The sequence below is a fragment of the Trachymyrmex septentrionalis genome, unplaced genomic scaffold (genome assembly GCF_001594115.1).
Source record: "Trachymyrmex septentrionalis isolate Tsep2-gDNA-1 unplaced genomic scaffold, Tsep1.0 scaffold9, whole genome shotgun sequence".
Classification (NCBI taxonomy): Eukaryota; Metazoa; Arthropoda; class Insecta; order Hymenoptera; family Formicidae; genus Trachymyrmex; species Trachymyrmex septentrionalis.
In genome coordinates, this window is record NW_017306091.1 from 2,566,298 (window position 1) to 2,579,438 (window position 13,141).

Genomic DNA, 13,141 nt, shown 5'->3' on the forward strand with positions numbered 1-13,141 from the left:
AAATATACGTATATATAATAAAAATACACACTTATAAAACTTTAATTAACTTATAAAACAGTGTTCATAGTCCGATCTTACACTCGAGATTATCTTTAAATACAATTTCTCGAGACGCTTACAATCATTTCATTCATTTCACTAGCTGGATGTGTCAAGAGTGTCCATGACCAGACTTAAGATGATCTTGAATATAACGTCAGACTATGAATACCGCTCTATGAAGGTTACATAAATCAAACATTGCAATATAAACCAAACATTGTGAACGATATTGAGCAATTAAGCAGTTAAACGGGTAATGTCTATTTGACTTTGAGGGGAAGAGATTCAACGTCTCTCGGTCGCGAGCTCGATATGACCAGGCAAAAATTTCTTTTGCGTGCAATCTTCAGCGCGCGACTGAAGATCCTCGTTGAGATGCACCTTGCAAAGAACGTGCGTGAATACGTCTGCAATTAGAGGAGGCTAATTGCGGGACGGTATAAATACAGCGAAAGAAACCGACATGCGGCAGATGTCCTTCGACCTCGTACATAAAAACACGTAGCCCGGACTCGGCGTATGGCAGGCTGCTTAGGAATGCAACACACATGTTAAAGAGATATTATTTCCACGCGTGTTTTTTTTTCTTCAAACAATGAATCAACTCACATACGACGTGTGAGAGTGCAAATGCACGTACGAGAGGTACAGGTAGAAGGAGAGAAAGAGGGAAAGCGACAGAAAAGAGGGGAAAACGAAGGGAGAGGAGGAGAAAAAGAAAGAGAAAAGAAGAAAGAAGAAAAAAGGGGAAGAAAGAAAAAGAAAGAAAAGTAAAGAAAAAGGAGTAAAGAAGAAAGAAAAGAGAAACGAGAGAAAGAAAAGGAAGGAAAAAAATAGAGGAAAAAAAAAGAGAGGGGAGAAAAGAAAACAGAAAGAGATAGTGAGAAAAGAAGAGAAACAGAAAAAATAAAAGGAGATACAGATAGAAGAAAGAAGAAATGGAAAAGGAGCGGAAGAGAAAGTATGTGTCAAAAGCCAATAAAACGTCTCGGTATATAACGAACGTGAGAAAACGATAAACGACAGACAGGAAGGGGACGAAGGAGAAAGAGACTATACATTAACGAAGCATCGTAACAGATAACAATCACGCAGGAGGCAAGGGCGTAGGAATTAGGATGGGGCAGGGTCGAAGAGAATCGTGACGGCGAGAAGATTACGACGGATACATTCTCTCGCGACATAACCTAAATTCACGCGCGCTGACTGGGTGACAGTGACGTTTCGCGTTCGTCCGTGAGGAAATGAAACAGACGCGCGGCACAGGAAGAAGAAAATATATAAAGAGGCAAGATAGAAGAAAGACATATTGATCCTTTTAAATCACTCACCCAAAAGTAGTCAACAAAATCCACGGTCATGTTGAGACCGCGATCAGACCATCATACCACCTCGCCTCAACCTTACGTATGTATCGGCACGAATTGCACCGCACTCTTTTCTTCTCGCCCGCGAACGGCAGCGCGCGTGACACGCACAGGCACTACGCTTCGTGATGGGACGCGACACCCAAGAACGCAATACTCCGATTCACAGAACGGCAGCGACTCGGTGTGAAGTCTGACCTGCCAGCGGGGATGGGGAATGGAATCGCGAGCGGAACGGGCGCGCTCGAGCGCAGAAACACGGGTCAACTTGCGTTCGCGTCGACCGTCTCCGTCTGCCGCTGCGCCGCGTCGCTCCTTCTCCTGCTCTTCTCTTCACCCTTCACCCGCCAGCACCTCTTCGTCGTGCGTGTGAAATTTCTTCTTCTCTTGCACGCGCGCGCACGATGCCGCGCGGCTATTCGCTTCCGACAACGAGCACGCAACCAATAAGAGCGCGACAATTGATGCTCCCGTATGAGAAACTTAAGGTTTGTTCGCATTGCTTGCACTTTTTGCACTTTGTCAGCATTTTCACTTTCTCTCTCTCTCTTTCCCTCTCTTCAATGCCCAAATATATATCTCATTTTGAGCGCAAACATTTTTGCGTATTTTAAGTAACGCGAACGTCGCAGACAAACCTTGAGTTTCTGATTTCAAGGCCTAAGAACTTTAGATAGATATAATCAAGTTTCTAGATTATTATTATAGATAATCATATTTAATATAGCATATATAATTCTAATTACTTAATATTATGATACTATTTATAATGTATCCAATATTTATGAGCTATAAGTAACGGTTAGATTGAATGTTTGTTGAATGTAACAATTAGATTGCATTATTTTAAATGTCTATCAATTGCTTTTGAATACCGTCATTGCTGGCACTGGCCTGTGCTATGTTTTTAATAGTTACTTACTACTGGAACGAATGTTCGCTACAGCTGAAGTAAGACATAAATAAAATAAGTAGATACATAAAACAATTAATAATAAAGATTTTAATATTTAATTAGCAATTATTCTTTCTCTTTTTATATTTTTCTGTATTCTTTACATTTAAAAATAAGTAGGTATATGTTCAGTTTTTAAAGAAAAAAAGGGAATAAAGTTTAGAGAAAGTGTAATTGAAACAATAGATCAAAGATATGTTCTGAAATGCGCTGAAGAACTATAGTCCATGTTATTTATATTATTATAAATATATTTTTATATATCCAATATATATTTTCAATATTTGAAATGCATCTTAAACAGTAAAAAGTATTAATGCTTTTCAAATCTCAAATAGTTTCTGAATAAATGTTTATAAATATTACGAAAAAATAATTAATAAATAATTTAACGATTAACGCGATATTACAAATGCTTTAAAACGTTTTTTGACTGTTCAATTTGTAAAATTCTTTCTTCTAATTTGTCAAGCAAATGTTTCAAAATATTTGTAGTGGAACTTTGACCGCCATAATTTCTAAATAGCTAGAACGATTTATCAAATTACTTCTTTTCCAAATTAAATCATATATGCGTCATCATATTAGATCATATATATCAATCTGTGTATTTAGATGTACACATAAGAAAATTTTTAAATTTATTTTTCATTCGATTTTTGGTCTGTTCAGTAGCGACGCAAATTCAAATAACTTGGCGGTTCGTCGAACGGCAGTAACGGGAGGCGTGGCTTCGGGCCGTACACAGCCGAATATAACCGAACTCCTGTCATAGGCGCGCACACAGCGACGCGCACGTGTACCTTCGTACAGTCTGTATAGAGTGGAGTAGGAAAGTTTCGGTCGTGTTATCAATCGTCTTCTCCTCCCTCGTCGCTGGACCGCTAATCTCGTTCACAGTGATCGTCATTGACGGATACGGGTCATCGTGCAACTGTAGGCCGCCACTGCCGCCGGTTGACGGCAAAGTAACTGGGACGAGCGACTAAGTGAGCGAACGATGCCCGCGAACAAGTCGAACCTATCAACGCCCCGTAAGGAGAAGCCCGGCGACAAGCTCTACACCCTCGCCACTTCGGTTGCCGCTAACGCCAGTAAGAAGAAGAAGCGCTCCTCCTCCTTCGTTAAGCATAAACATTACGCGCAATATCTGGTGAGTGTGAGCGATGAATTAAAAGAAAATATATTGTGACACGAATCTCGGATGAGCGGCCATATACGAGAAAGGACGCGCCTCGCGCGTCCATTTATTAGACGTCCACGATCCATGCAACTCCGATCGATCGTTCCAAGAATTACCGCCGCGTGATCCACCCTCCTTGAATACGTGGTATTTCGCGTGGTTACTTCCTCCCCATGCTGGACATGGGGGTAAAGACGCTACCCCTTAACCAAAGGTTAGGGTAGCGTCTAGGGGAATATTGAGTGTTATTGACCCCAAGCGGCATGACTCGGTCACGGTAATTGCGCGAGGAGAAAAGCATCCCCTTTCTTGCAAACTTTCTATTCATTCCTTTTAATTGTATTTTTTTATTATTACCTTATATTCTTTTTTATTTTTTTTTTATATGAAAGATCAAATATATGTATTTTTTTGTATAAGAAAGAGAGGGGAGAGAGAGAAAGAGAGAAAGGGAGAGAGGGGGGGAGATAAAAGGGAGAATGACAGTAGATAAGAGAAGAAATGTTTAAAGAATACAGCTAAAAGTGCAAAAAATCATAATTTTTAATAATTTTGGTAAACGATAATTAAATTTTTTTGGTAGAAGAGCTGTAAATGTAGATGTATGAAGAATTGGGGTTTTTTAAAAAATAAAATTGATCTTTATTTCACTTTGAAGTTCCTATCAAGAGGTTAAATTTTTTTTATCAAAATGTATTTTCTTTAAAACTGTACGATTTATAAATAAAAAACTCGGATTTTTATATCTTATCTAATTCTCGAGACATTCGTGCGTTAATTGAAACATTCTTGAACACTACATCGATATGATCAATATCGTTCAATCACAGTTTAGCTATAAAAATCTTTTAATTAACTATTTTTTTTTTACGAAGAACAAAATGTTCTTTTTGTGGGATTATAATATTTCTAAATGTAATTTGGCGCGAGATGTTGTCGCTACACAACACGCAAATCTCTTGATATATAATCCTTAAATATGTAATTATGTTCCAAGAATATTTTGCGTGTTTAATTACAATAATATTTTTTTAGAACATGTTTCTAAGAAAATTAGTTTGATCGAAAAGTCTCTAGTGTAATTGCACATGAAAAATTGAATAATATTTTAGCTTATATTTTTAACTAGTCGTAGGAAGAAATAAAAATTATATTTTCTATATTTATTATTATTTATCTTTTTATATTTTATGTTATATTTATTATGAAAAGCAAAAACATTATTTACGTCAGAAATCTCAGAGATATGTGAACGATCGATTGGTGTTGAACATGCTCGAGTTGCGATTTCTATTTCAAGTTGCGTATTAAATGAAGTATTTCAATTTTATATATATTATATAGGAATGTATATCAATTATATTATAAATATCATAATCGGCGAGATAATTGAGGAAAATTTGTTAAGGTATGATACAATGATTGTTGAAATGAGTTATAACAACATAGGTACGATCTGCATTAATATTTGGCAAATGTTAATACGCTAGTTAAGCTCGCTGTTTGATCAAAAATTTTTTTTATGAATTTTGTATGAATTCCTAAAAAGCATACTTTCCTTGCGCATTATGTTATATACGTGACATACATACGAGACCGTGAGTTAAAGGGGATAAAATGAAGATTCGGGATATCGCAAGGGATTTCTTCCAGTATTATATATATTACATAGATTCAATATTTTTGTCACGCATCCTAATATTCATAATGGTAGTTGTCGCAATTACCTATTATATTGTACATTTTGTGGCAATACATTTGCGTATAAATACTAAACTTGAATATTTTATTTTTACAATTATAGGCCCTTGCACTGTGTGACATCTTCCTTTTCCCTCACCTTTTTAAATATTAGTGCGTAGTCTTTTGTGCACCATATTTGTAGTTTATTATCGTACAAGTTTGTTTTGGTAGTAGACATAAAAATTACCGTTAGTAATTTGTTTATTCTGAATTTTTGAATTTTTAAATTTGTAAATTTTTAATTTTTTATTTGATATTACTTAGCGAGTTCCACATGAAGGCTCAGAGGTTCAGGTTAAACCGTTATGTAAATTTTATATTTTTAATTAATATTTAGACGGAAAGTGTTTAGCAACTGTTTGTTGTTTCGACTGCAGTTGAACCAAATGAGAGCGCTCTCTTTGAAAGAAATAAGTTGCCTTGAGATGATATAAAGTTACTTCAAAATGATAGTCCATACGTATTGATTCAAAGAGACAAGAAAAAGAGGTTGCTGATTTGACGGAAACAAAAGGGACAGCAATCCCTTCCGCAGCCACTTTTGAACCCCTTCCTATGCTTTGCAGATGTAGAAGTTGGCTCAATTACATGAAAAGATAAGATTTCTTTCTTTCTCTCCTTTTTGGATTTTGTGTTAGATTTGGTCATAAAATTTGTTGTATTTCTTTTGTGTAATTCAGCTATTGATTCAATTGATTTTACTGTTCTATTTAATTCAGATTCGTTTTTATGCTATGAATAATACATTTATTTAAAGTAATAGTTATCATGTAGCAAGAATTATAAAAAGAGCGTAGGAAGATCCATGAAAATATAAGACTTTTCAATTCTTTTCTCTTATATTCATTTTTATTTTTTAATATAAAACTAAACAAAAAAATTGAGAGGAGGAAGAACTTTACACTTTAATGAAATTATTAATTATAAGTTAAATTAGTAAGCTTGCTTCTAACAAATGTAATTTGGATTAATACGAATCATTAAATACATATTAAGATTAAATATAAATGCTATACTATCTATATAGAAATGTAATCATATTATATAATTGTTCCATAATATGATATTAAATTAATATTTTTGTTATATATTTTTTTTCTTATACGTATATAATATTCACGATTTATCAGTGAATATTCTAATTTTAAATTTAACTTTGGGTTCTTTTTAATCAACAATTAGTCTATGAACTGAATGAGAAATCGAGATACTTTTAACGGTTAAAAAATTCAAGTATGAATTTCTAATAGGTTTTTTTTTTTTACATTCGTTAATGTAAATACGAAACAATGTTATTTTTTTCAGAATCTTTCTGTTTATCAAACTTTTCTATAAAACATCATAATCTTTCACTCAAAATTTTTAAAATATCTTTTATAAATTAAAATATGTACCTATAAAGGGTCGAAATCGAATTCGAGGACGTGCTGATGAATCAACTGCTCTTACACGGAGCTACGTTTACTCAGTTGGCAATTTTAACTATAATAAATTTATATTATTCGACGTGTAAAGCTTATACAAAAATTCAAGACTTCTGGTTAAGTCATTAAATTTTGATGTAATTTATTCACTTAAATATGCATTTAAATGTAATTTCTTATCGCATTGTTATTCTGCACTGAGGAAAAAATGTATTAAATTTTAATAAATATTTGTTTAAACAATATCAGTTGAACGTTTATTAAATATGAATATGTACTTATTTGATATAGAAACTATTAGTTCGTTTTAACTATAATATCATTTTTATTTAATAAATATTTATTTATCACATGAAATACGAAGTTAGTATTATTCAAATGTTTATTAAAATTTAGTACTTTTTTCCTCAATGTGATTATGCACTGCAAATCATAATTCGAGCAGGTGTTCCTCGTTCATGCGACCGCGGCTACAGGGAACGGAAGCGGAAATCAAGCGTAATGTGTCGGTGACGAGAGCGAAACACAGTATTCGTGTAGGTGCATTAATGCAAACTTGATGTTTTACGCATGAAGAATATGGAAGAAAAAATGCATCTGACATTTTTCAAAAATCTCGCACGGATTTTACAGTAATAATATTTTTTAATATAAAAATTAAATTAAAAAAGAAGTCAAAGAGAATGAGAAAGAATAAATCGTATAAAATCGTATAAAATTGATTTTAGATATATCATTATAATGAAAATAGATTTTACAACTATAATAAACTTAGCTCAGTTTATATATATCACACAATTTTTATCGAAAAAGTCGGATAGTCTCGATCCTGAGACTGCAGCAGGCAATAGATATCTAAAATAGTGCGAACTGCGGAAGTTATTGTCTCGTTGATCATTCTTGGTTCGTAATGATTAACGATGAATCTGTCAGATAGTAGGCACAGGCGATGGAACACTTCGCCGAAGATTTCAATTAACCCACTTGCGTTTATATAGACAGACATATCGCGAGGTACAATTCTCGTTTTTCCGAGGTGTGGAGTGGATTCCCGCAATGAAGAGAGAAATTAAATCGATCTGTCTGTGCTTTTGTCAAATATCATAAAGACTTCGTAATTTTGTCGTCGTCCGATGATGAGATCCAACCTGAAGTTTCCACGCTTAATTACATTAGATTACTGAAAAAGCTTCATCGATTTTCACATACATATATATAAGATTTAAAGTGCTGGAGGAGTAGAAGGATTTGAAGATAAAGAGATTAATGTTTTAGAATTTAATGTTTTTTCAAATCTGAGTTTCCAACTTTTTTAAGGATATAATTGATGAACTTGAGGAATTCACGGATCATCTCATTATACTGAAAAAAATTTTATTTTGTTTAATTTTATTTGATTTATTAATGCGAACCATTACATTTCAATTTTATTATAAATATTAATAGTATCTTTTTTAATGTTAAAATTTTTTTAAATTTTTTGCAGCCACATAGAAATTCACCTTTTATTGTTTAATTTATCTTTTTAATTTCTGCATTCCCTGTGCATGTAAAGGAAACAATGAATCTAATTGCTAAAGGTAAGTGACGGTTTTGCGAATGAATATATTCTGATATTAAAATTATTTAAATGAATGAAATTTCGAAAGAAGGATATATTTCAAATTGCTACTATTATATAATATACTCTAAAAAATATTGAAGAACACTTGAAAAATGATAAAATAGTAATTATCATGCTATATCACGAATTATTTGTTATCGATAATCGTTATTGATCAAATCAGATAATTAAATTAATGATATTATTTTTAAGCAATATTGGGGCATTAAAAAGAGATTATCAATCAAATTTAATTGTCACATCGTGATAGCATAGACATGCAAGGATTATCCGAATTAATTGACTGACGAAGTGCTCGTAGTGGTAATCGAACAAGTCCAATTTAACTCGGAAACAAGTACTTGTTATGTGAGGTGTTACTGATGTCAAACGGAACAAGGAAATCTAATTAAAAATTTTACGATTAGCGATACATACAATCGAAATTTTAAAATCAGTGATTCTATATAATCATACAAATTAAAATGCTGCAATATTAATTAAATATCATATTACGTATCTAGATTATGTGTATAGATATTAATTATAAATTTCTATTTATGAAAAGGTGTAGTTCTGTAATACTGAATTTCTGCAAATTAAAGAGAAAATATAAGAAAAGTAAACAAGAAAGAATATGAATGGCATAATTTTTTGCCTTTTCAGCATTGTGATTAAAACAAAATGTTCGCATTAAATCCTGATTTTATTATAATTACAAACTGTACTTAACGAAAAAAGAATTACCGAACTTTATTTGGACGAGATAAACTTTTTAATATTATCTGATAGATTCGCTGCTACACAAATATATTCGAAAATTTTAAAATCACAATTAATATACGAAAAAAACGATTTTACTGAAATATCTAAAATTTAACTAGATACAGATCTGAAAAAAAATTTTTTTGAACTATCAAACTAATTATATAGAATGCTCAAATTGGATGCTAAAATATGTTAAAATTTTTTGTAGCATCATTGAATTTTCTACATATTTACTTTTATAGTTCAATAAAATGATTTTTAAAACTGTATTTATCTGAATTTTTTAATATCTCAGTAAAATCGTTTTTACATGTAGCATTTGTACATTTATATCAGTCATTTGAAAAATATTAAACGTATATATGATAGAATAATTAGTCGATGCGCATACATATGAAGAGAGAGTAGTAGTAAAAAAAAATCGTTGTATTTTGTCGCTTCTCGTATCATTGGAGTCATTTCTTGCAATCACGCGAATGGCGTGACAGCAAAATGTATTTTGTACATGGTTCATTGCAAATGCAACGAAATGATGAATGACTTTCTCGCTGTGTACGCCGTGCGAAACGCCGTGCGAAAGCAACGATTCTCCCTTGCGAGTAACAAAAATAAAAATAATTTTCAACTATTCCACTACTCGAGGGAAATTCGGATTCGGAATGCGAATTCAACGTGATAACCATCTACTGTTCTTCTTTTTCTTTCATCGAAAACGTTCGGGCGTATCAAATAGGAAACGGTGAATTTTCGAGATTATTTAGGTCATGGATGTGTTATTTAATGCCAATCGAAGGGCGACCAAGATATCACTCGAGAGTTACCCGTGCCACTTCTGATCGATATTAGATATTGCGTCCGTCAGTGCGTTGGCGTTAACAGAAAGGGATACAATAGTTTATAAAACGAGAAATTATATATCTATCTACGTAGATGCTGCTATTACGTAATAACAGTGTTAAAAAATCGTTTTGAGTGGAGAACTCCAATGGCTGAGATCAATCCTGCTGATTAAGTAGAAAAAGTTAATTCTCGAGTAACATCTCTGTAATATTCAATCATCTATAATCATGTAGGTATGCTGCATTTTTCACAAGTTATTTAATAAATATAGGTATATTCTCCACTCAAAAATTTGTGTTAAGAATTCTATTACCTCCGAAAAAGTACTCATACATTTTAATAAATTTCATATTACACGAACTATTACACATATATATGTTCGTATGTAACTCTCGCAGCATGAAAATGATTAGCACGCAGGGAACAACACATTGTCCTTGAAATTCAACGTATGGCAGAAACGTCACGCACCAGGTGTTATTTATGATTTATCCCCTAAGTGGTAGTAAACTGCATAAACACACGAGAGCATAAACTGTCCAACCGTACACTCGTAACTCCGTTGCGTTACGCGAGACGTAAACGGAAAAAATTTGTCATGTTGGAAAATTCAACTTTATTGAGAATTTCGTTTTGCATCTCGAATTATGTCATGGAATGACGATTCGAGTCTGAGTACACACCTATCGTGCGGCGACCTGAGAGCTCTGCACCCCGACGCGACGCGTCGCCGACGTCGCTGAGTCGACATCGTGGCGCCGGATACGTGACGAGCACAACGAGTGACGGACAGGAAACGACGAAAATGCAAACACGGAAGAGGAAACCGCGAGAGAAGACGTAGATAGCAGCGTATTCCGGGATAAGAACGGAATATTAAAGGGCTTGCTAAAGATACCTCGCAAATGTTCGACAGAGTAGCAAAATTATTTTCTGTCAAAGAGAGGGCCGAATGGGAATGGTATCAGTAGTCTTCTTCGTACTGAATTCGAATGTCTTCTGTATAGGTTTTCTGAAATAGAATATGTTATTCTCGAATGGCAATAATAGTAGGTATATAAATGTTAACCTTTCGATTCTTAGGAAATCTCTGTGTGAAAAATGACAAAGAAAATCTGTATTTTTATTACACAATTAACATTGTAAGATTCATAAGAGATTGAATCTTATCATTGAATAGTAATCACATTTTATGTATTTAACTTTTATATTTTACTATTAATTATATAATTTTTATATCGTGTAGAATGTATGAAAGAAATGTACAATATATGTATTATAGTATGTATATTATATTATATTATTTTAAGAATTACATGTGCAATAGGAAAAACGATGAATATATTTTGTGTCAAGACAAAAAGAATTAGAGTAGTGCAAGTTTGAGAAGCGAAATAAAAAATTGAGCATCTTGGTGTTTTTTTTAGAACAAAATCGTAGTAAACGCAACTAACTTGAGCAATCTTTTTTAGTCCCTGTAATATCATCTAAATTAATAATGTTTCCGATTTAATTTTGTGCTCTCTTTGTATCTTCACTTTTCTTACAGCCACTCACTTCGTTTCTTTTATAAAGATACAAATTTTTATCAAGTTTGCAATTAATTATATATACAATTTAATATTTTTATTAATAGTATACTATTAATAAAATAGTACGCTATTATTAATAGTATGCTTCTTAATTTGCTTATCTTTTAGCACTGTTCTTCGTCTATTTTCGTACGCTAAGTAAGTGTAGCGATATCTATAGAAATATATTCTTCGTTTGATCATAAAAAAGTGTTATAAAGTTGGTAAATGAGGATGAATAATATAAGAAGTAAATTATTATATCGTTTGTAGCACGGGATACCTACAATAAAATAGGAAAGAAAGATATAGAGAAGAGAAGCAGACGCGGAAAAGGAGAGAAAATAAGAGCAAATAGGACTATCGATGAGCGTTGAACAAGCGAGAGGCGAATCTTTGAGAATCAGGAAGAAAAGTCATAAAGAACTCACCTTAGGGGATAACGATAAAACGATCGGAACATAAATGGGAGAATTGTGCAAGTTATATCTAAAAATAGTGATAGTGAATGCCGGAATAGAAATGGAGTTACAATATAAAAACTTAAAAAAGAGAAAAAATTTAAAGGCAATAATCAGTTATGATAGAAAAGGAATGAAGTATATAAATTGTTTGTTCGTTCTTTGATTTTAAAATTGAAATGTAAGCGTATATGTGTGTGTGTGTGTATCTGTACGTGTTTACAGATATGCATTAAACGATTAAACGATTATACATATATACATACATATGTATGTGTATATTTTTTATATATTTTAAATATTATACATAAAATTGTACCTTTAATATAAAATTTGGCTAGATATTTTCAATGTTAAATATTCTCGTAAACTAAAATATTAATATGAAATCGACAATAAATTTGTTGAAAAACGGTTAAAGAAAACATTTTGTTACCAACTATACAAATAATATATCCGACGTGAATCAGAATGAAAAATGTTTAACGGTATATACAATTTTTGAGAGGTAATCGATGACAAAATTGAGAAATGTACATACCTTGTGTGATTAAAATTTAAATTTTCTTTAACAAAAATCCAATTACATGGTGCCTCTTCAATATTATACATTTTCATGTGCGTCCATCTCTCTTCTCTATTTAAAATATTTAAATTAAAGTAAAGAAGAAAGAGATCGATCAAAATTCTTCAATTATGTGAAATAATGAGATTTGCTGTAAAACTTCCGATAGGAAAGGTATATTTAAATTTGTTCTTACGATTTAACACCAATTAGCAAACACTGCAAGTGCGCACTAGCGAGATTAAAAACAAGAAGATAAATCGAGAAGAGAAGAAAGTACGAGCAGTGACGCATATCGAGCATGAGACTCTGAACAACGACGGAAGAAACCAAGAGAACCACCGTGAGCAACCTGAATCACCACCTTCCGAACGTGGAGGCAATTCGGAACTACTTCTACATCGAATAACGTGCATGTATATACGTGTATGCGACAGTGAAATGTGGGCGGTGGGCGAAAAAGCCTCCCTAGAAAATAGATGCTAGACCAAATGAATAGTAGTTGCAAAGCGAAAGAGAGAATTGAGAAAACTAAAAGGGGGGGGGGAGAGAGAAAGAGAAAGAATAAAAGAGGGAGGGGGAGAGAGAGAGAGAGAGAGAGAGAGAGAGAGAGAGA

At 32.8% G+C, this 13,141-nt stretch overlaps 2 protein-coding genes across 13 annotated transcripts in view; one reads left to right on the forward strand and one right to left on the reverse strand.

Annotated features, from left to right (window-relative positions):
- LOC108755699 (F-BAR domain only protein 2) overlaps positions 1–1,874 on the reverse strand; it is a 16,470-nt gene extending 14,596 nt beyond the window's left edge. For 2 of the 5 annotated variants that reach the window (XM_018498877.1, XM_018498876.1), the window contains exon 1: positions 1,377–1,873. In XM_018498877.1, coding sequence (XP_018354379.1) covers positions 1,377–1,406 — 30 coding nt within the window. In that variant the 5' untranslated portion in view covers positions 1,407–1,873. Of the gene's footprint in view, positions 1–1,376 lie in introns of all 5 variants that reach the window. The other 3 variants (XM_018498878.1, XM_018498879.1, XM_018498880.1) reach the window with 3 other exon arrangements.
- LOC108755698 (mucin-5AC) overlaps positions 1,855–13,141 on the forward strand; it is a 61,215-nt gene continuing 49,928 nt past the window's right edge. For 7 of the 8 annotated variants that reach the window (XM_018498872.1, XM_018498870.1, XM_018498874.1 and 4 more), the window contains exon 1: positions 3,036–3,520. In XM_018498872.1, the coding sequence (XP_018354374.1) occupies positions 3,368–3,520 (153 nt within the window). In that variant the 5' untranslated portion in view covers positions 3,036–3,367. Of the gene's footprint in view, positions 1,901–3,035; positions 3,521–13,141 lie in introns of those variants that run through there. The other variant, XM_018498866.1, reaches the window with a different exon arrangement.